The sequence below is a fragment of the Aptenodytes patagonicus genome, chromosome 27 (assembly GCF_965638725.1).
Source record: "Aptenodytes patagonicus chromosome 27, bAptPat1.pri.cur, whole genome shotgun sequence".
Classification (NCBI taxonomy): Eukaryota; Metazoa; Chordata; class Aves; order Sphenisciformes; family Spheniscidae; genus Aptenodytes; species Aptenodytes patagonicus.
Genome location: NC_134975.1, coordinates 1,972,722 through 1,994,870, shown reverse-complemented (window position 1 = coordinate 1,994,870; position 22,149 = coordinate 1,972,722). Strand labels below are relative to the sequence as shown.

The 22,149-nt window shown below is 58.6% G+C and overlaps 4 protein-coding genes and 1 long non-coding RNA gene across 7 annotated transcripts; 4 read left to right on the top strand and 1 right to left on the bottom strand.

Annotated features, from left to right (window-relative positions):
• Positions 1-335: 335 nt before the first annotated feature.
• Positions 336-2,169, top strand: CELA1 (chymotrypsin like elastase 1). The gene is made up of 8 exons (XM_076360271.1): positions 336-375; positions 467-549; positions 651-751; positions 1,008-1,133; positions 1,223-1,359; positions 1,652-1,797; positions 1,886-2,035; positions 2,152-2,169. Exons 1-8 carry the CDS (start codon positions 336-338, stop codon positions 2,167-2,169), a joined length of 801 nt encoding a protein of 266 aa, XP_076216386.1.
• An 801-nt stretch (positions 2,170-2,970) lies between these two features.
• On the top strand, positions 2,971-8,907 carry BIN2 (bridging integrator 2). Its single transcript, XM_076360478.1, has 12 exons — positions 2,971-3,055; positions 4,192-4,272; positions 4,434-4,488; positions 4,706-4,800; positions 4,972-5,067; positions 5,150-5,257; positions 5,348-5,433; positions 6,560-6,635; positions 6,881-6,963; positions 7,282-8,053; positions 8,244-8,324; positions 8,430-8,907. The coding sequence occupies exons 1-12, from the start codon at positions 2,978-2,980 to the stop codon at positions 8,541-8,543; spliced, it is 1,725 nt and encodes a 574-aa protein (XP_076216593.1). The 5' UTR covers positions 2,971-2,977; the 3' UTR covers positions 8,544-8,907.
• Positions 8,908-9,173: 266 nt separating this feature from the next.
• SMAGP (small cell adhesion glycoprotein) lies at positions 9,174-12,561 on the top strand. Of its 3 annotated transcripts, none has more exons than XM_076360501.1 (5): positions 9,174-9,223; positions 9,863-9,985; positions 11,673-11,745; positions 11,913-11,987; positions 12,084-12,561. In XM_076360501.1, the coding sequence occupies exons 3-5, from the start codon at positions 11,715-11,717 to the stop codon at positions 12,254-12,256; spliced, it is 279 nt and encodes a 92-aa protein (XP_076216616.1). In that variant the 5' UTR covers positions 9,174-9,223; positions 9,863-9,985; positions 11,673-11,714; the 3' UTR covers positions 12,257-12,561. The 3 variants fall into 3 exon arrangements, with proteins under 3 accessions (XP_076216616.1, XP_076216614.1, XP_076216615.1); XM_076360499.1 differs by having other exon boundaries at positions 11,910-11,987; XM_076360500.1 differs by lacking the exon at positions 9,863-9,985 and having other exon boundaries at positions 9,178-9,223; positions 11,910-11,987.
• Positions 12,562-14,099: 1,538 nt separating this feature from the next.
• Positions 14,100-17,865, bottom strand: DAZAP2 (DAZ associated protein 2). The gene is made up of 4 exons (XM_076360503.1): positions 17,769-17,865; positions 15,969-16,090; positions 15,203-15,445; positions 14,100-14,495 (listed from the first exon to the last, which is right to left on the bottom strand). The coding sequence occupies exons 1-4, from the start codon at positions 17,779-17,781 to the stop codon at positions 14,367-14,369; spliced, it is 507 nt and encodes a 168-aa protein (XP_076216618.1). The 5' UTR covers positions 17,782-17,865; the 3' UTR covers positions 14,100-14,366.
• Positions 17,866-18,648: 783 nt separating this feature from the next.
• LOC143171492 (uncharacterized) lies at positions 18,649-21,005 on the top strand. Its single transcript, XR_012997197.1, has 3 exons — positions 18,649-18,920; positions 19,651-19,720; positions 20,566-21,005. It is a non-coding gene; the product is annotated as an uncharacterized LOC143171492 (long non-coding RNA).
• Positions 21,006-22,149: the final 1,144 nt, after the last annotated feature.

The window sequence follows — 22,149 nt, the reverse complement described above, 5'->3', positions numbered from 1 at the left end:
AATGTGAGAGCCATGGCTGGGGCATCCGTGGGGCTTGAGACCAGGAGAAACTCATGACAACGTCGCCCGAGATGTGCAGAAGAGGAAGATGCAAGAGCAGGGTATTGTCTCCCCAGGGATTTGGGCTGCCTGTCCAAAGCCGAGGGAGACTTGGAGTGCACCCAGGGTTTTTGGGCCCCGACCTTCGGGGCCGTGTGTGTTTTGGAAGAGGGACCAAGGCTGCTCGATAGAGCCGTGTCACCTGGTTTTCCTCCCTTCCCTCCTTCCCCGTCCCCTTTAAAGCTGCCGGCAGTGCAGCCCCCGCCGCAGACGAAGCACCGCCGTGGTCCAAGATGATGCTGCAGCTCGTGCTCCTCGCCGCTCTCGCCCTCTGTGGTGCGTCCTCCGTGGGAAGCCATTGGCCTCGTTACCGGGTGATGACCCCCCGCTTGCAATTCATTCCCCCTCCCCATCCTCTCTCCCGCAGGACACTGCTCCGAGCAGGATCTCGATGGGGTGCAACGGGTGGTTGGTGGGACCGAGGCGCGCTCGCACTCCTGGCCCTCCCAGGTGGGTCCTTCCTGGGGTCAACCAGCGAATCCCGTGGGGGTTTCATCTCCCTGGGACCATGCGGTGAGACCCCCCCATGTCTCGCATCCCCCCTTCCCCAGATCTCCCTCCAGTATTACTCCGGTGGCAGCTGGCATCACACCTGCGGAGGGTCCCTCATCCGGAGAAACTGGGTGATGACGGCAGCCCATTGCGTGGATCGGTGAGCGGGCGCAGGGACTCCACCTTCCTCTCGTGGAAAAGCCGTTTTCCACCAAAAACCTTTCCAAGGAGAAATTTTGGCTGCCCCAACCCAGAGAGCAACGGTCCTTTAAGGTCTTTGCTGGTCCTCCATTAGGGGGTTACATGGACCATCTCCGGGAGCATCTTCTTCTTGCACTGATCCTTTCCATACCAGCTCACAGTTAAAATAATAATAATTTATGGCCTGATCCTATGGGTTTTTGCCTTCCTGGCAGTAACCTGAACTTCCGTGTCGTGGCCGGTGAGCACAACCTCTACGGGAACGACGGCAGTGAGCAGGTCTTCGGTGTGAGCAAGATCATCATCCATCCCTACTGGAACGGGAACAACGCCGCCGGGGGGTAACGCACATGGGGAGGGGGATTTGGGGGGGCAGCGTCACTGGGAATGGGGGGGGGTCCTTGCAACATCCTCTCCCTCCTCTCACCAGCTACGACATCGCCCTGATCCGCCTGGCCAGCTACGCCACCCTGAACAGCTATGTGCAGCTGGCGGTCCTGCCCCGGGAGGGGTCCATCCTGTCCAACAACTACCCCTGCTACATCACAGGCTGGGGTCTCACCCGCAGTGAGTGCCAACGGGTCTCCCCAGCCCTAAATCACCCAAAAAATGTGGGAAACGTGGGGAGCTGAATGATATTTTTAAGCCCTTTGAGGTCCCAGGAGGCATCACACAGGGCTTCGCTCCAGGCATGGAGATGCCCCATGTTGGGTGGGGTTGTACCAAGGTTTTGGGGGGGATTTTATGCAGGAAAAGGGGCTCGATGGCGGCTACGGGCTCTGCTTTGGTGAGGGGGGAGTTTGCCGAGTCTCGCAGGTCTTTGCCGGTATGGCATTAACCAGCGCTTGGTTTCATGCAGCCAACGGGCAGCTCTCCAGCGTCCTGCTGCAGGCGTACCTGCCCGTGGTAGACTACCAGATCTGCTCCAGCCCCTCCTACTGGGGCTCCACCGTCAAGACCACCATGGTCTGCGCCGGCGGTGACGGCATACGCTCCGGCTGCCAGGTATGACCCCCAACATCCCGCTTTCCCCGCCGGCATCCCACCGCCATCCCCATTTCTCCCATCTCATATGGGTTCCTCGGTCCGGCAGGGCGATTCGGGCGGTCCCCTGCACTGCGCGGTGAACGGGCAGTACCAGGTTCACGGCGTCACCAGCTTCGTCTCCAGTCTGGGCTGCAACGTCGAGCGCAAACCCACCGTCTTCACCCGCGTCTCTGCCTACATCTCCTGGATGATGAGCGTAAGGCGATGGCGGGGCTCGGGCAGCCAGGGGCTGAGAACTGGCGCTACCATTGCACCGATGCACCGGCTCTATCTCTCTGCTCGGCTCAACCATTGCCCTTCTTCTCCTTCCAGGTGATGGCCCAGAACTGAGCGGTGGCAGGAGAGGAGCCCGGTCCCCGGCTCAGGCAATGGACATCATCTTCCCCCACCTTTTGGTCGGAAGGGTTTAAAACCCATAGCCGGTGTCAATAAAATCTGTTCCTCTCTCTGGCACGCTGGTGGATGCTTTGCCCCACAACCCGGCAATCCTTTCTCCTCCAAGCCTCAGCATCCTTTTCCCCTCCCATATTCCAGAGCATCCCTTTGGCCGCGTCCCGCCTCTTCCTCGCACCTTAGGAAAGAGCTGTGGGGAAAAGCGACCGGCCTCACGCTCTCGGGGCAGCCAGAAAGTCCTCGGGATAACGGGAAAGGAGAAAATGCTGCAAATCCCCTCTGTGAGCAGCGATGCAGCTCCTTGGGGATGCAGGGGGATCCAGTTGGGATTTTTCCCTGCCACTAGCTCCATTTCTCTTCCAAAACCGACCTCCTTTGCAATGAGAGATGTTGGATTTGGTGGCTGTTACTGCCTCGCCCCACCGCTGCATCCTGGAGAAGCCGACTGTGCCACAACCCCACCTGGCATGGGGATAAAAAGCCAGCACTGAAATTGCACCAAAATCCAACTTTAACCCCAAAACCAGATGCTTGTGGAAGAATTACGAGATGGGTGCAGGTTTCCCATCACCCATTTGGCCCACCCATGTCGCTGGGTGCACGGGGGGAGCCTTTCCGGGGGGGGGAGCGCGGTGGGGGGTGCCCGGGTGCTCGGCGGATGCCAGCAGCTGCCTCGCCTTGAACTTCCTCCGTAGCAAACATCAAACCGCAGTGCGCGGCTGCGAGCAGGAACCGAGCTGCAGCCATGGCAGAGGGCAAGAGCGGGGGAGCCGGGCTCTTTGCCAAGCAGGTCCAGAAACGGTTCAGCCGGGCGCAGGAGAAGGTACGGCGCGATGCCCAGCCCCAAAACCCCTTACTTTATTTTACTCTTTAATTTTTTTTCTACTGCGGTGCTGAGGGGGTGGCACAACAGGCACCACTCAGCGCCCATGGGTGCTCATAGGGTGTTAATTTGGGCGCTTCTGGGTCAACGTCATCGTTGCTCCAAGGCTTTGGGCTTGATGGCATCTCCCCAAGTCCCCCAAGCTGCTTTGGCAGCTGCTGGGTTCTCCAAAAGTGGGATTTTTTTCCACCCAAAACGCCTTCCGGTAGTTACGGAGGGACCGTGCGCTGCTGGCACAGGGTCCCTTGGGCTGGCCAGAGGTGACAGTCCCCAGCGGGACCCAATGTGGGGGTGGTCCCAGGAACGCTGGCGTAGCCCGCACCGGCCACGCAGGAAGCGAGGGGGAAGGGCTCCGGAAGCAGGCAGAAGCGGGGCGATTCTCAGCTGTTTTGGGGCGGTTCAGAGGCGTCTTTTTCCCTTTCTCTCTCCAAAAAAGCAGGCAGCGACTCCCATTTTGGGGGCGATGCGAAGCCCCCCCCCCAAACCAAACTCAACCCACGCACTCCCGGGTTTCCTGGCTGGGGCTTGGTGCTAAATTCAGCTCCCCCGCGGCCGTATCAGCCCAGGCCAGGCCCCGGCCCCTTCCTGGGGGGGTCAAACTCTTCCTGGACACCCCAAAGCTTCCTCCTGCCTGGCCCTGGCCCCACCGCGCTCCTGCGATGGTGGCTCCAGAGGCAGCCTTCAGCCCGCAGACCATCCTCATCCTCAGCACGGTGTCACCGGTGCCCAGTGAGGCAGCACCCAGGGCTTTGCCTGCCCCCATAGTCACGTGCACGGATGTTTTGGGGTACATAGGGCTGTACCTACAGGGTTTTATAGGGTAGGGTGATGGGTTAGCACCCAAAAAGTCACCGTTTTCCTCTAAAAAAATAAAAGCACCAAAGGATACGCCGGAAGTTTTGCATCCCCCATCCCAATCACTGCTCGGCATCGGCTCCGCCAGATCCTCAGCATCCCCCCAAGCGCAGACTTTTTCCAGGGCTGACCCTGATCCCCGCCAACAGGTAGAGCCCGGTGGGCAGCGCCGAGCTCGGGGCTGACGGCTTGTCCCACATCTCCATCTCTCTCCATCCCAGGTTTTGCAGAAATTGGGCAAAACGGTGGAAACCAAAGACGAGCAGTTCGAGCAAAGCGCGTACAACTTCCACCTGCAGCAGGTCACACCGGGGAGCGGGGAAGCAGGGGGATGGGGACACCCCTACACCAGCCCTTGACCCCGCTGTCTCCCGGGGTCCCTCCGTCCCCGCCGGGCTCGTGGAAATCACCGTGAGCCCTCAGGGACGGCCCTGACCTGTCCCCTCGCCGCATTGCTTTGCAGAACGAAGGCAATAAACTCTACAAAGACCTCAAGGCTTTCCTTGGCGCAGTGAAAGGTACGGCACCCCGTCCCCCTAAATACGCTGGGAAAACCCCGTGGGCACCACGGAGGAGCTGGGAGGGGGTTGAGCGTTGTTGCATTTTCTTATCTGGAATAATAAATAATAAGAAATAATAAGAAATAGAGTAAGAAATAATAAGAAATAGTAAGAAATAATAAAAATTAATAAATAATAATAAATAATATTTTTGCATCCCCTGGCTGGGCTGCAGTGATGCACGAGAGCTCCCGGAAAGTGGCCGAAACACTGCAGGAGATTTACAGCACCGACTGGGACGGTCACGAGGAGCTGAAAGCCATCGCAGCTGTGAGCCCCTTGTGCCCCCGCTGTCCCCAAGGGTCCCCCTCGAGCAGCAGGGGGGCCGGCGAGCTGAGGGGTGGGGGGTCCCTGAGGATGCAGCCCGGCACGTACGGCCGGAGGGGAGGCTGGGGGAGGAATCCAGGCATTATACCCGTCCCCCTTTTTTCCACCCCGCAGAGTAATGACCTCCTGTGGGACGACTACGAGGCGAAGCTGGCCGACCAAGCCCTGCGGTTGATGGAGAACTACCTGGCTCAGTTCGGGGACTTTAAGGTACCGCCCCGTGCGCGATGCTGGGTGGGGGGGACGGGGACGGGGGGGAGCCGGATCCTGGCTCACCTTGCCCCCTGTGCAGGAGCGCATCGCCAAGCGGGGCCGTAAGCTGGTGGACTACGACAGCGCCCGGCATCATCTGGAAGCTCTGCAAAGCGCCAAGAAGAAGGACGAGGCAAAAATCGCCAAGGTCGAGCCTCCCGCAGGACCCCCGCCTGGCACAGCCCCCCATGCCCCAGCCGTGCCGGCAAAGCCATGGCCCTCCCTTCCCTCCCCACAGGCCGAGGAGGAGTTTAATAAAGCCCAAGCGGTGTTTGAAGACCTGAATAGGGACCTTCGGGAGGAGCTGCCGGTTCTGTATGGCAGGTACTGGGGGTGTTGCTGGGGCTGGGGGACATCACGGGGCTGGGGGACTTTGCAGGGGATGGGGGACATTGCAGGGGCTGGGGGATATTGCAGGGCTGGGGGACATTAAAGGGACTGGGGGACATCGTCACAGAGACTCGGGGACATCACGGGGCTGGGGGACATCGCAGGGGATGGGGGACATTGCAGGGGCTGGGGGATATTGCAGGGCTGGGGGACATTAAAGGGACTGGGGGACATCGTCACAGAGACTCGGGGACATCACGGGGCTGGGGGACATCGCAGGGGATGGGGGACATTGCAGGGGCTGGGGGATATTGCAGGGCTGGGGGACATTAAAGGGACTGGGGGACATCGTCACAGAGACTCGGGGACATCACGGGGCTGGGGGACATCGCAGGGGCTGGGGGACATTGCAGGGGCTGGGGGTGTCACAGTGGCTGGGGGATGTTGCAGGGGCTGGGGGACATCACGGGGCTGGGGGATATTACAGGGGTTGGGGGACATTGTGGGGCTAGGGGACATCGAAGGGGTTGGGGGACATCACAGGGATTCAGGGTCATTACAGAGGCTGGGGGACGTCGCAGGGGCTGGGGGACATGGCAGGGGCTGGGGCAGGCACGTGGCCCCAGGGGATGATTCTGCCTGGAGGCCGATGGCATCCGCAGCCCCGCCGTTTGCAAGGGGGGGGGGGCAACGGCAGCCACCTCAAAAAAGCACCATCTGAGCACGAGGTCCCCGAAAACCAGTTGCTGAGCCCCGGGACGTGGGCTGGGTGCGGGCGCCGGCGGGTGGGTGCAGTTTTCCCCCATGGCGGGGAAGAAGCGGGGTTTTCTCCCGAAAGGCCGGGGCGGTGACACGGCGGTGGCCCCGAGGGACATCGGCCACGGGTGGCTGCGACAGCCGGGAGGTGGCAGCACCATCGCTGCAACAGGGTGGCCCCGGGGACAACTGTCCAGGCCCGCTGTGTCCTCACCCCGAGGGTTTATTCGCCGTTCCCCATCTCCATGGGGACCCCAGAGGATGGGTGCTCACCGGCTGGGTGCTCAGCACCCCAAACCCCCACGGGAAATAGGTTGGCACCCCCAACCCCCCCACACCTCCCGCCATGTATTCCCTCCCGCAGCCGCATCGCCTGCTACGTGACCATCTTCCAGAACATCTCCAACCTCCGGGATGTCTTCTACAAGGAGATGAGCAAGGTGGGGGGCCAGACAGCACCCCAAAAGACCTCTCCCCTTGCCCCCCCCCCCCCCCCAGCAGTCTCAGAGCCGTCCCGAGGTGCTCCAGCTACGCCAGTGCTGGCCACCCACCTCGAGTCCTCGCTGCTCTTCGTTTAATTTAATAATTTAGAGCAGCTCGAGGTTGTTCGTGGTGCTGCCAGGTGATGGGTGGCACTGGGGGTCCCCTCTGATGCGTTTCTCCCCCCACCACCACTTCTCTGCAGCTCAACCACGACCTCTACGAGGTGATGAGCAAACTGGACAAGCAGCACTCCAGCAAAGTCTTCATCATTAAAGGTGTCCCCAGGTAAACGAGCGGGCAACCTCCGGCAGGGTGGGGGGCTTCAAGCCGCCGAATCGCGTCCCCCCCCAGCCCAAAAAGCAGCAGGGTGATGCAGCCCCGAGTCCTATAGTCCTGGGATGGGCGAGCATCTCCCAATGCCGGGTTGAGGGTGCTTTGGTGGTGCTGGGTTAATTAATTTGGGTCATTTGCCAATCATGCCGGATGGGGAAGCGTCACCTGCAAGCTGAGGCGCTGATGCCGCAGTGCCGTGTGTCCCCAAGGGTGATGCTTGTGGGACATGCCGGAGGGGGGCTTAACCCCCTCTGTCATCCCCCCACACAGCAACCGGCGCTCACTGGTCATCTCCTCGCCGGTGAGCCCCCCGGCCATGTTCCCCTGCCCGGAGAAGGTGCCAGACTGGCAGCCCATGGTGGAAGCGGAGGCGACGGTGGAGTCCCCCGTGGTGGGCAGCAGTGCCACCGATGCCATCTCCAACGGGGAGCTGGGTGCTGCCGTCCCTGGCCCACCACCGGCTTCACCCGCCAGCGGTGCGTCCCTGTCGGAGACAGCATCAGTCTCCAGCGAGGAGGCTCCAGAGCCTGGCCACAGTCCCGAAGCTCTGTCCCACGAGCAGGGGACATCGGTGGCAGCTGTGGAGCCGGGCACCGACTCCCTCAGGCTCACTGAAAGCCAGGGTCTGGAGCCAGCAGGGGCTGCCAACAGGGCGCAGGTGGGGACCGAGGGCATCGCCACCTCCTTGGCGTCGCTGATTTTATCCGAGGCGATTGCCCAGGCCACCAGCACCGCACCACCGAAGCCAGAAAAAGCCGCAACTGGGCTGGGGGCGAGCAAAGCCCCGACCGCTGCAGGGGACCCCTGTCAGCCGGACGGCACGGCCACCAATGGCGAGGGGCAGGCACATCCCGGGGAGCCACCGTCCCCATCCCCGGCCGTCCCCTGCGATGCCCCCAGTCCCACGGCAGAGGCACTGGCGTGTCCATCCCCGGGCGGTGGGCAGGAGCTGTGCCGGCTCGGCAGTGCCGCGGGCGAGCACAGCGACTCCGAGGAGAGCATGGAGGTGATGGACGTCGAGCCAAAGGTGGCCAAAACTCAGGTGAGAAAGTTCTGGTGCTGGAAGGGGAGATGCCGTGGTGGGGGGGCCACATCCGTGCCCCGTGATGGCAGGGGGATGCCCGGCTTGTTCGGAGACCCAAACTGTGCTGGGGGGTATCCGGTGGGGGACACAGGGCTCGGGGGGGTCCATGGGACAAATCCAGCCCAGTGCGACGCTCCTCTGCTGGCAGATGGGGCTGGATCTGACTCTCAACGCGGCGTCAAGCGGCTGCACCGGGGATGGCGGTTCACCCTCTGGCTCCCCAACCAAGGTGGGTGCGGTGGCGCTGCAGGGGGACACGGACTCGGTCCTTCTTGGGTCGAAGCACGAGGTCTCCATCCCACCCGGCTCGGCATCACCTCCGCGTCTCTCTCAGGAGCAAGGCTGTCCCGGGACGCCGCAGCAGGACGCGAGCCAGGACATGAGCCGGGACCCCCCACCAGCAGCAAATCCCTGCCAGGACCCCACCGAGACCCTCACCTCCCTGTGAGCCCGGCGCCCGGCGCAGGAAACAGGCGTCTTACGGTGCTGCCGGCAGATAACTGTTTCACCGTAACCGTAACGCGCTTCCCACCCCCCATCCCGTCTGAAATAAAGGCAGAGGGCAGAAAAGGTGGCGAGAGGAGGGTGAAGATGCCGGCGAGGGCCAAATCTCCATCCTGCAAAAGCCCGTCACCAGCTGGGCTGGGGGTGCCACCGCAAGCACCGGGGGGGTCCCCGCCTGCGGGTTTACGGCGGCCGAAGCCGGGTGTGGGAGGGATCTGTCACCTTGTTCTCCCCCAGCACCCAGCGCCGCTGTGACTCAGGAAAAAGGTGTCGAGCCGGTTTCGCCAGCTCCCGGAAAATGTGCTGCCGTGCAGAAAAAAAAAAAAAAAATACCCCCCGATTTTACCTCCCCGTCCTGCAAAATTCCCCCATATCGAAGCAAAACCCTGTTGCCAGTCGCTGCCCCGGTGCAAGAGCTTGCGTCGCCGCCCCGATGCCCGGTGATGGGCTGGCTCCCCAGAGAGCAAGGGGTTAACGGAGGAGGTATTTCTGGGTTTTTATCATCATTGCAGCCAGACTGGAAAGGTGAGGCAGGAAAAGGGCAACGCCTTTGCCTGGGCGAGACTCAGAGCCGCACATGGTGCCAGGTGCCGGCAGCCGCTCGCCCCGGCACAGCGGGTGCAGGTAAGAGCTGGGGGGGGGGGGGACAGGGGACGGACACGACACATGGCTCCGGGGGTGACTCCCAAAAATTCAGCATTCCCTGGGAGGCTTGGAGGGGTTTGGCTGCATCGGGCACGTGGATTTGCACCAGGAGGCAACAGAGTCGTGTCACGAGGGACGCTGAAGTGCGGCTGGTTTTGGGGAGAAGCCGAAATGTCAGCTCTCGGCCGGGTGTTTTCCAGTTGGATTTCAGGCGAGCAGGAAGGGAAAAGGCCTGATCCTGCTACAGCGAGAGCCAGAAAGCAGAAAACCCAGTGGGAAAGCTGAGCGGGGCGCCCGGCAGGGCGACACGTCGCTCCTGGGGGACCCATCCCGGGGTGACAGAGGAGAAATGGGGGTGAGCAGTCTGCAGGGATGGTTTGCTCAGCCCATCCTCTGTCCACCGGGAATGGGAATGGGGGGCTGCGAAGGCGCCGCTGAGCATCCCCGACGGCAGGCTGCGCTCGATGGTGCTTTTCGGGAGCAAAGCTGCAGGGCAGGGAGGGTTTTGCTGTGGGAACAGCTCTTGAGCAACTTGGCCTGAGAGCAAGAATGAGGAAGATTATGGTTTTTTTTTTTTTTTTTACACAACCCCTGCGTCGCTTTAAAAAACACATGGAGATCCATACGGATCCAGCGTGCTGGGGAAGTGAGTCACCCCCCACCTCCGTCAGCCCCCCGGCACAGCCGCTGTGGACACCCGGAGGCTGCGACCACGTGGCGGCTGGATCCTGGCCCGGCAAGGTAACCCTGGCACTGCAAAATATCCCGTGGTTTTCTGTGCCGTGTTCCCGGTTGGTTTTGGCAAGCTCCTTCCCATGATCCCAAGGTGGGAGCGGCGAGGGGGTGTCTGGGCGGACCTTCCCTCCCGTGGGGACGCAACGTGGGGAGCTTCACTTTCCTGACTGCTGGCATTTTGATGCTGAAGCAAGTCTTTCCCCCAGCTAAAATGTGGTTTAAACCTTTGGGGGGACCCAGGACTCCATTTTGCAGGTGCTGTGGGCACGAAACTGGTCTGTGTTTCCCACTGGCAATGCTGAACGCTTCCCAAGAAGCCCTCTCGCCGAGGCACCCGGGTTCCACCAGCTCCCTTTCCATCAAGGAGCACCTTCTCCTCTTTTCCCTTAAATCCCAGTCTTACGTTTGTGGGGAAATTTTACCCATTTTTTTTGCTCCGAAGCCACCCAAACAGCGGCTGCTGCTCCGTGGGAAGGTCGTGGCTGGCTTTGGAAATCGTGTGTAGCTCCCTGACACCCAGACATCGCTGCTGGAGGAGCCCAGTGAGCTTTAAAGCAAAGCTGGGTTTAATGCAAAGCTGGGTTTAAAGCAAAGCTGGGTTTAAAGCAAAGCTGGGTTTAATGCAAAGCTGGGTTTAAAGCAAAGCTGGGTTTAAAGCAAAGCTGGGTTTAATGCAAAGCTGGGTTTAAAGCAAAGCTGTTTAATGAGTTGGTGGCTTCTGCCAGCCTGAGCTTGAGCCCGGGGGGAAGTTGTCGTGCTCCGGGGGAGCTGCCAGAGACTTGGGGTGCCAGCGCCCGTCCGGTGGGAGAGGGGTCCCACGCCCGTCCGTGCACGCTGCTGGGAAGGGGGAAAATTGTTTTCCCAAATTCCTGTGACTCTGTAAGCCCGAACATTTGCATCGGGTAGCGCTCAAAAGCAAAACCTGCTGTTGTAAGGGATGTTTTGCAAACACCCGACAGCGCTGTGAGTCACAAGGGCATGGTGGGACAACCAGGGCAGGGCCGGATCCTGAGAAATTCATCCCGCTTTTCAAAATCCGGGAGGTCGCCGGCAGGGTTAGCGTCGCCCCGTCCTCGTGAGACGCATCCTGATGGCACGGCACGGCCGCACTCCCAGCTCCCCGCTCCTGGCCCACGTCCATGCTCCCGCGGTTAAATTTCCTTTTTTTTAAAAAAAAAAAAAAAAAAAAAAAATTGAATTTTATTTGCTCCTGACATCTAGCGGCACGTTTCCGCAGAGCCGCTGAGTCACTCGTGCCCGAGCGCCGGAGCCATTGCAGAACGTTTTTTTTTGGGGGGGGGGGGGTTACAAAGGTTGTCCATCCACCTCGGGCAGAGCCGCCGAGGTCGGTTCAGCGGCTGCCGGTCCAGCTGCTTTTTTGCAGGCGAAACCTTACGGCTGCAGCATCAACCTTGGGACGCTGATCGGAGGATTTGCAAGGATTTACAGGCAATTTGAAGCTCTCGAAGTTTGAGAGCAAATTGCGGAGTCGGTGGCTGTTTTTTCCCTACCTTCACTAGCTTCGCCGCCTTCCCGCGAGCCCGGCATGCCACAGCCCGCTCCTCTCCATCAGCCCGAATAAAACCTTTGCCTTGATTAGCGCTGCATCCCCACCGCCATCCCCGCCTCGTGGCTGTGCCCTTCGGCGTGCCGTGTGTGAATTTATCACTTTTATTCCTTTTTTTTTTGGTAGTTCTGAAGGACCCCAGACCTTTACCTGGAAGGAGCTGATGCGATGGAAGGAGATCAGCCCCCTCTGACTGCAGGTGAGCACCCCAGGACAGCTTTGCCGGGCTGTTTGTCCCGTTTGATCCTCGGTGAGACCTTGCACAGTGCCACCGCGTGCCCCGTCCAGCCAAGCCTGGCTCAGCCAGGTCGGGACCAGGCTTGCTCACCTTCTCCTCTCTCCCTCTCTCCTGGTTTGATGAAGAAGAGCTGACAACCCCCTTCTTGAAGAAGGCTCACACCCCACCTCTCCATGAGGATGCCAACACCGTGGTCATCGCAGGTAGGGGCTCTCCTTGCCGGATCCACCCTATTTACCAGCTCGGTACCGACCGCTCGGGGCTAAACCCCGCTCCTCTCTCTGCCTTCTCCCTGGTAGTTGTCATCGCCCTGGTGTTCCTCACCCTGCTGACGGTCCTGGTGGTGATCATCATCTACCTGTACAGAAACAAAGGCAGCTACCTCACCTACGAGCAGCCGGCGGCAGAGACCGACGTGTCGGTGCAGATGGAGGATGCTCCATCCAAAGAGAAAGAAGAGTATTTTATCTAAGCCACCGGGCCCAGCGCACCCCTCTCCGATGCCCTCAGGTCCAAGTCGCCTAGATTTCCCGGAGCTGGGGACCTACAAGCTGCTTTTTTTTTTTTTTTTTTTTTTTTTCTCCTTAATTTATTAAGCCAACCATGGAAAGAAAAATAAGTAGATGTGTGTCAGAGCTTTGCCCATCGCTGCCCGGAGCGGACCAAGGGCAGGGAGTACTTCAGCTCGGCGGAGGAGAGCAGGCACGGCCGCGCTCCGGCTGCCCGCACCCACCCCATCTCCTCCCTTCGGTGCTAATACAGCCCAGTGGCAAAACGCTTGAAGAGTGGCTGTTGTTTTCTTTTCCCTTATCTCACAAAACAATTAAGTTATTCTGCTGCTGATTTAGGGGTGGGGTAATTAGCATGGCTCATCTGGAGGCTAAGGTTAAGCGTGCATGTAAAACAGGCTGATGGATCGTGCAAGTTACAGAAAGCCCCATTGTAGCCTACAAACCCGGGGAAGCCCGTCCCTGCCCCGAGAGGCGCCTGACCTCGGAGGGCTCGGGGAAATCAGAAGCGGAGCAGGTTTGCTTCACCCCCAGAGCCGGCTTTAGCACCGACACATAGGCTCCGGCAGGTCGAGGCACTACTTTTCCTCTGCTTTTGCTACGCGCAAAGACGGGGCGAGGAGCAGCTCCAGACATCCCTCCTCCGCTCCCTCCTCAAGGGCAGTTCCTCCTTTAAATCAAACCCCCCCAAAAGAAACCAAACCCCAGAGGAGGAAGCTCACAAAACAGCAGCAAAGAGGAAGTAAGTGAAGAAACCCTCAGGCTTGCGACGGGCAGGAGCCGAGGGGTTTTATTTGAGGTCTAATGCAAATTTGCTACTTTATTCAAATTTTCAAAATAGTCTTTATTCTACTTTTTTTTTTAGTATAAAAAAATCCACAAGTTAAGTGCACCACAGTGTATACAGAGAGACGTAATGCTGAACTTTCATAACAGTCAGTTGTATGGTTAAACACAACATATACAGGACACAGATTTAGATTAAACTGAAACCTCAAGATAAAATATATTTGAATCTGATATTTTTCTTCATAAAACAAACAAACAAAAAAAAAAAAAACCAAAAAAAAACCCAAAAACATTGAGGATCCCTGAAATATTCTTCTTAACCCTAATAAGACTTCATTATACCCAAGTCATTTTTAAAATACGCATTCATAAAACAACCCATTAACCAAGCTAATTTGTGTGTTGATTGACAGTTGCTGCACACCCTTGTACAGATGGTAACCAGCCTCTCTGCTTGAACAACAGCCTTAAGGAGTTTTGGTGTCAAGACACCAGGTTGAGTTTAAAAAAAAGGAAGTTTGTTTATTAAGCATTGTTCTAACAGCCTAGTTAGCATCGAATGAAATGTTCAAAATTGAGTTGCATTGTGTTTCTGGCACCAAAGCATGGCTTTGATTAGATCTAATGTGCAAAGAAATCCAAGATTACTTGGAGTGTATAAAAAAAATCCCATGATACACGCCAGCTGCATACCTTCCTGGAGGAAAACGACGGGCGAATGTGAGCACGGAGTGCTTCGAGGGATCCGTTCTAGAGTGAGGTCAGGAAGAAAGAAGCGCCAAGGTGCCCTCCCCGCTGCTGGGAAGTGAAGTCTGCCTCGCCTTCTACCCAGCACCTTCGCCGAGGAAACCCGGGTGGTTTGCGGCTCTGGGTCCAGCGGACCGGTACGAGCGTGAAGGGAAGGCGAAACCAGATCCGCTCCCTCGCCCTCCCCAAAGCCAGCGTATAGGTAGCCGATTAATAAAAGCTCAGCGCTGCGGTATTACTCCAGTGTGAAACGAAAGGAAGAGGCAGGGCTGCTGAGCTCACATTCATTGCGCGAATTACTCCCCCCCTCCCCGTTTGAACAGAGGCACCGCTATCATTAACAGGGTTTCTTGTTTCGCTTTAAAGTGCACACAGGGCCGGGCACCAAACCAGGAAGACACCTCACCGCTGTGTGTCTAATCTGCAACTTCAGGTTAATATGGACTAAAGCAGTTACATCGTGAGAAGTGCTGACAGTATGTGATGTCTTTCCTTACACAAATGTAGCCCCCCCTCTCCCCCCTTCCCCTTCCTTCTTCACCAGATAGTGTAGCCGCCATCTGAGCCTCCCAGGAAGAAGTTTCCCTTCCGTTGCGTCACCAAGACGTTGGCTCCCTGCATCACGGCCAGCTGGGCGGCGTTGGGGGGACAGCCAGGAGCGGGGGGCTGGAAGACAGAGAAAGGAGAGGCGGGAGGATAGCTGAGGTCAGCGCCACGACGGGAGCCAGCACAAAGCCACCACAGCCTGCAGAAACCTCCCAACTGATGTCCCCGTCACTTGCTACCGAGCAAAGATTGAGCGACAGAGTCCAGGAGCTGATGGGAAACGCTCGGTTCCTCGTCCATGCCCTGCCCTCTCTTTTCGGAGCCCGCAGCCCGTACGGCAGGACCTGGCCTTTTGCCCACGCAGAGGAGCCCGTGAGCCGTAGAACAAGAGCTTCACGTGGCCACGAGCCACGGGTGGAAAGTCCAGGGGAGCAGGAACCTCCCACAGCTCCACCGCAGCATGGGAAGAGGCCAAGTCTGTGTTTGAGGCCACGGAAAGTCAGGGTCGCTAAGCAGCCCTGCTGCCTTGCCTCCCCCACGGAGAGCATTACACCACGGCCCCCAGGCCGAATCGGGGCTAGCACTGGCCACGCCATGGTTTTGCTGTGAGCCAGAACCACCTGCGAGCCTACGTGGCTCCAGAGCCACAGGTTGGCCAGAGACAGCAAACCCTCAGCAGCAAAGTAGGAGCCTACTCTTCTCCCAGATGACGGAGCGGGTAAGGAATATGTTTTTCTCAGAAAACAAAGGACATCTTCTCCCCCGCTACCATCTGCGAAGCTCTAATGCTGAAGCACGCGGGGTTTTGAGGATACATTTATACTTACAGGGATGCTGGCTGTTCCGCCAGCCCCAAACCTTGCTCCAGCATCAAAGCCACCTTCAACGAGGACTGTCGAGCCCGGGGGATAAACCGGGCCCACGGGGTAATACGCCATCGGGACCGACGAGCCGATCGGACCCACGGCCACAGACTGGGCCATGGGCAGGAAGACGGAAGCGCCCGGATACGCCGCAGACATCGTAGGTACGGTGGCAGCCCCCAGAGGCACGAAGCTGGGACGGTAAAGCTGGGAAACAAAACGCGTGCAAGCAAGTTTAGGGACCTGTTACTCCCCGCACCCCGTTGTTTATTCAGCCTTGCTGCCAAAGCGCTAGCCCCGACGCAGACTTTCACCCTCCTGCTTGCACAAGGGAATCCCCTTCCCCGAGCGTTTACTTTGGGGTATGGTAAAAGGACATTTTTCCCCCTGCTGGAGACAGTTTTCCCCCACTGCCCGCAAGAATCCAACTAAGAGAGATTACGGAAGATGTGTTTTACAGCCACAGGCGAGCTCAATTTGTCATCTTGACTCAAGGGGAAGCTTTGAACGTTTGTCACTTTGAGTGGCTGATTCAGATCTCGGAAGAGAGAATCAGGGGACCGACCGCTGCCCAGTGATACGAGCGGCAAACAAGTCCTCCAGGCAAAAAAAAAAAAAAAAAAAGATATTGCAGCTATAAACTTATTCAGAGGGTTTTTTGGGGGTTTTTTTTTTCCTCTGGGAAGGGCCCCAGAAGAAAACAAAGCCTTCAGAGAAGCGTCCCGCCTACCTCGGAATACGCAGGAGGTGCATCTGTGTAGGGCGGCGGCTGCGGAAGGGGCAGAGTCTGTGGGTACACGGCGGGGTTGGCCGGGGACTGGACAGGGTAGGACGGCTGGGTGGGATATTGTCCTGCGAGAAAGAGAAGTCAGCCCGCGGCAGAAGCGAAGGCAGGCAGGACGCCGGCGAGTTGGTTTTGGTTTGGGTTTTTTTTTTTTTTTTCATTTTGGAAAGCCCCGTTTCTTAATTATCACGTGAGCAGAAGGGAGTATCAGCCGTAGGAGCGTCTGCGCACCATTACCTCGCAGTTACTGCCCGGGGTGATCGGCCGCCCCGTCCCCGCCGAGCACAGCCGGCCGTCCCTGCCCAGGACTTCGGCACTTCAGTCCGCAGCGAAAACAAAACCGAGAGTTAAAATATCCTTTGCCAGAACGGGGAGCAACGAGGAGGCGGGAAGCCCGGCAAAGCACAAAAAAATAATAATAATAAACCAAATTATTCTGGGTCGTAGCCAGCGCTCAGACTCGCAAATTCTTAAACCGAAACCAAAACAAACCAGACGCGATACCTGCCCCCCCGCCCCGGGGCCTTCCGCGGTTTTGGGGGGCAAAGGCGAGGCGGCGTTGGGGCGAGGGTTCTCCCACATCCCCCCGACGCGGCGGCGGGAGCGGGCCCATCTCCCGGCCGTGCTGGGTGGAAATCTCCTCTGCTCCGACGAAGCTGAGGGGGTTTACCGAGCTCCGAATTCGGCCCCTTCCTCGGGGATCGGGACAGGCCGCTGGGGTCCCCCCGGCCCCCCGCGCTGCTGGGACGGAGCCCGTTAGGCCGCGGGGGACGCGGCAGCGCCCCGGGGGTGCTCCCTACCCTGCTCCCCCCCCCCGGCCTGGGTCTTTCGGGGGGGTCTCAACCCCTTCAGCTGCCCCCGGTGTTGTCCCCTGGAGGGGGGGGTGTCCCTGATCCGGCTCCCCCTAAATGCAAGGGGGTCCCACCAGGGGTCCCCCCCCCGTGACGAAGGGGTCTCGCCCACTCCACCACCACCCCCACGTCACCCAGGGGGTCCCCGGTGTCACTCAGGGCCCCCCCGCAGCTGCCCCCACAGGCAGCGGGGTCCCCCTTACGCCACCCAAAGGTCCCCCCCGTGGTGCAGGGGCTCTCCCCCACCCGCCCCCCATTGCATCACTCGGGGGGGTCTCCCCCCTATTACATCACCCAAGGGGTCTCCCGCACCCTGCCATAAAATGGGGTCCCTTCTGACGTCGTCCGGGGGATCCCCTACGTCGGCAGGGGGGGGTCCCCTACCTCAGCGCCCCCCCCCCCCAATGGGGTCCCCCTTGCGTCACGCGCGGGGGGTCCGTCTCACTCCAGCGGCCCCTGACACCTACTGGGGTCCCCCTTACGTCATCCGGGGGATCCCCTACGTCGGCAGGGGGGGTCTCCCCCACCTCAGCTCGCCCTGCCCGCATGGAACGGCGACCCCTTACGTCACGCGTGGGTCCCCCCCCCTGCGGCAACAGCCCCCCTCTACGTCACGGGGGGGGGGGGTGTCCCCCAGCCGCTCGGCACCCGCAGGGTTAAGGCCGGGCCGCGGCGACCCGCCCCCCCCCCCCCCCCCCGCTCCCATTGGCCGCCCGGCGCCCGCGCGGCCCCGGCCCGCTCGCGCGGTCACGCGCTGCGGCACCGCCCTTAAAGGCGCCGCGTCCCGGGGCGGCGCGGGGCGGGCGGGGGGGGGGGGGGGAGGGGGAGCAGGAACGCTGCCGGTGAAAGGAGGGGGGGGGGGGGGGGACGACACGCGCCGCGCCCCGGTCCTTGCCTTTGCCGTTCATGGCGGCGGCGGGGCGGGGCGGCGCTGGCTCCGGCGGCGGCGGCGGCTCCCGCTCTGCCCGCGCCGCGCGCTTCCTCCTCGGTGTCACTGCGGCGCTGCGGGAGGGGGAGGGCCGCGGGGGGGCGGGGCGGGGCGGGGCGGGGCGGGGAGGGGAGGGGGGGGGAGGAGGAGGAAGCCGGCGCCGCGCGCAGGCGCGCGCGCCGGCGTCATCGCGCGCGCGGGGGCGGGGCCGCGCGCTCTTAAAGGGGCCGCGGGAGGTGGCGCTTTGCTGGGCGGTCCCGAGTAGGACCTGGGGGAGGGGGGTCCTCAGGTAGACCCCGAGGGTGGGGGCCCCTCCCTGGAGGGGAGGGAGGGGTCCGCAGGGCGGGGAGGGCAGGTAGGCCCTAGGGCTGAGGGGGGGGGGGCCTTAAGCAAGGCCTGGGCGGCAGCTCTAGGTAGGCCCCAGGGGTGAAGGGGGCCCCTAAGCAGGGCCGGGGGGGGCTAGAGTGGAGGGAGGGTCCCCAGGCGGGAGTGGGTAGCAGACAGGGCCTAGGGGTGAAGGGGGCCCCTAAGCAGGGCCTAAGGGGGGCCTAGACAGGGCCTGGAGCAGTGGGGAGGCCCCAGGTAGGCCCAGGGGGTGAGGGGGGCCTTAAGCAGGGCCTGGGGAGGGGTCCCAGGCAGGACCTAGTATAGTGGTGGGGTCCCCAGGGGTGAGGGGGCTTCTAAGTAGGGCTGGGGAGGGGAATGAGGGTCCCAGGCAGAGCCTAGAGTAGCGGCTAGACCTGAGAGGGGGCCCTGGGCAGGGCCTAAGAGGAGGGAGGGGTCCCTGGGCAGGGCCTAAGAGGAGGGAGGGGGCCCTGGGCAGGGCCTTGGGGGGGTGTCCCCACGCAGGCCCCAGCGTTGAGGGGGGGTGCCCTCCCGGGCCCATAGGTGAGGTGGGGGTCGCCCAGCATGGCCCAGGGGCGATGCGGGATGCCCCAGCCCCCAGCAGGACCCAGCCCAGCTGCCTGTCCTGTCAGGCAAGAGCCTTCCCAGGGCCTGGGACAGCACTGGGGAAACTGGTGGGCGAGGGAGCCCCCGGCTCTCTCCCTGCTTCCTCCTGTATTGCACCCAGCGAAAGGGGCCGCCTCCGAGTTCATGCATAAAAGATCAATGGAAATGGTTGGTAACCTCCAAATATTGTTAAGCTTAATTAAGCCTTAAGGACTGTGTGAAGCGTCAGCAGGCAGAGCCGCTCGTTAGCGCAGTGACTGTGCTAGCAGTCGGTGACTGCAGCCTGAGCTCCGGGTTATGTTGGTTCTTCTAAACCGTGTCCTTGTGGCTGTTGTTACAAGCCCCGAGTCGTTCCCGGGGAGCTCCACAGGACCCCATTTTCTGCCTCCCTGTGGCAGGGAGCCCCTAGAGGCACTTCTTTTGGGGGGCAACATCCTGCCATGGGACCCATTGGCTTCAGCGTGGTCTCCCCCAACACACGTGGGGCACGTAAAGAACAGGTTCCTTTCCAAAGTGAGCGTGGTCTCCCCTTCTTGCCTAAGTGTAGCCAAAACATTGCCAAGAAGCTGAAGATGCAGTCAGGCGTGTGCATTTCTCAGGTTGGCTCTGCCCCCCCGTTCCCCTTCACCCAGCAACAGCACAGGAGAGACCTCAGTAGATTTACGGAAATAAAAGATCTGATTTAAGCACTCTCTTTCCTTGTATTTAGGGCTGCATTTGCAAGAGCAGGCAGTCCCTGCTCTTAATACCAGCCCTGTTCAACAAAGCTCTGGCATCTACCTCGGCTTAAAAACATCATGGGGTTAAAGGAGGAGAGTGAGGTTTCTCGTGATAATCTTTAATGTATTTGGGATGAGTTATGGGGCCTAAATACTCTCATAAAAAAAATCTGTTGTAGGTGTCGCCTGCTGAAGATCGATCTGCCAGCAGAAGGTGCAGTTGGAGGTCGGGAGCTGGGCATAGAGAAGGTATGATGCGATCTAGTAGTTCTATGTGTAAAGTCTTGCTTGTTTAAAAAAATAACGTATATGGATGGCAATGAAAGGACCACAATAAAGATACCCCCTTCAAGTGTAAAAATTCCCCCTTTTTTTGTGATTTTGTTGAACTTTCTGGCTGCGCTTTGGCCAGAGTTTGAGGGCACAACTCTCTCTTTCAAGCTCATTTTCAGGCATCTCAATCAACAATATCATTGTTCTCTTCCCTATTTAAGTGAACTTCTCATGAATAATGTACCGGCTGCCTGATGAATATGCACGTTGGCTGGTGTGCCTGGGAGGGCTTCATCAATAATTCATGCCTAAAAAATGTTCTTCACCTTGCAACTGTACAGGAACTGTAAAAAAAATAAATATATATATTTACCCTTTAAAGTGGGAGAGAAGATGGCTTGAAATCTGCCCACGGAAACGTGGAGCGAGGTGGGTTGTCGTTAAGTGTGGTGAAAGTGAGCGAAGGGGAGAGCACCTCCGGGAAGGGGAAGGTGATTTCTGAGGGACTGAGCCCAGATGTCTTCACAAACCCAACCCCGCAAAGCCCCGCAGCTTGCTGGAACTGCTCAGGGTTAAGCCTGTTCAGCAGCTCCTGGCTTCAAACCCTGATTTATTCAAACAAACGTGCCTTTTTCCACTCTCCTGTTACCATTAGACAGAAAGCTTCCTTGCAAAGGAAGACTGGGAACGCTCTGTGAGGCGCGAAAGGCAAGGAGAAAGCGTTTCCATTCGGTGGAGCCGGGCTCTTCAGAAGGCACCTGCCTTCACATCCCTTGGGATTGTTTTTATTTGTATTTTTATCGCCGATTACCTCCTTTAAGGGCCTCCTGGGACTCCAAGAGGGAAAAAAAACAAAAAAAAACAACTCCAGTAAACGTCAAAAGCTCTGAAAAATCGCCTCATGAGTCGTCTTGCGCCGTGCGGCCCCGAAATGGAAACCTGGAAAAGTCGAGGCAGTTTCTGGATGCCTGGCTGCGTGCCAGCGGACTTTGCTTCCCACGCCGGGCGCTTCTGAAAGGCAAAGGGAGACGGTCTGCAAAGAGCCTGGCGCGCCGTCAACACGCGGAACGGATAAAAGCGTCAATGGCCGAGTCTGCGTTTTTGGGTGAGCGAAGGGCCCACGCTGAAAGTCCTTATTTACACAACACGGGATTATTTAACCCTGATTAGAAGCAGAGCTGGCTGGGATAATACCTGTTGTTTGCTACTTAAAGTAGCAAAAATTAAATAGTAGCAAAAATAAAGCAGCAGTAAAAATTCAGCTGATACCGGTGGCCTTACGAGCAGATGCGCGTTTGTGAAACTTTACTCGTGTGAGTAATCAGAAGCGAGAGGTACTTCGAGGCAGAGAGCACCCTATGGGTGGCGGGCCGTAATTAATTACATAATGATAACGAATAAGCAGTTGTTAATTACTGGATGACATCTTCCACCTAGGGAAAATGCTCTCCTTCCTTCTCCCACCACTGAAATCGAGGGGGTTCCGTGCTTGGCTTTGCCAGGACCGGATTTCACCCAATGCCACAAAGCGGCCTGAAAAATCCCGTGGGTATTTTACAGCCTGTTTCCAGCTTTAAGGGGAAAAGCGAGGCAGAGGCCAGATCTATCGCAGCGCCGACAAACTTGCATTAAACCCCCCTGCAGTCTTTAAAAAACACACGCTTAAGCTCAGGTTCAAGGAAGTTTGTGAGCAACCGGAGTCGCTTTGCAGCGCGGGAGCCAAAATAAAGTCCTGGCTCGCTTTTCCTGTACTATCAGCCATTTAAATTCTCAGAACAGCTGGAATTAGCTGGTTTGTGGCATATATGTTCCTTGCAGGGCTGGAAACCTTTCCGTAGCAAATCAGATGTGCCAGAAACCACAGGGTCAGGTGCAAACCCTCCTCTGCTGTGCGTGATTAGAGCAGCCAAGTCGGCGAAAGAAGCGTGGACAAGAAAGCTGCAATATTAATTTGGTCACCTACCAAGAGTTCTCCTCGGCAGAGCAAGCTCTGGAACAAAGGACACGTTCTTGCAGTCAGCGGTTTAGTTTTGCCAGCTATTCCTGTCAAACGGTTAATGAAAATCCCCCCTCCCCTTCCAAACAAGCTATTTTCCTGAAGGAAAAAAAAAAAGCTTTTCAGCACTCATAAAACCAATTCCTCTTCCAGAAAAATTAAAAATGCACCGTGCACCCTTTTCCCCATATGCATTATATTAACCAGTATGCCAATGTATGTAAATGAGGCTGAAATTCAACTAGATGGAAGTATTTAAATATTCATAATCACAGTACAGCATATGCAAACCAGGCTCTCAGCAGAATTGCGCTGCAGCCTCGAATAACAGCTGTACTCGGGCGAAGATGCTTTAACATATCTAATTCGATTATTAATGAAAATGGTCAGCGCCGGCTGCGTATTTGTG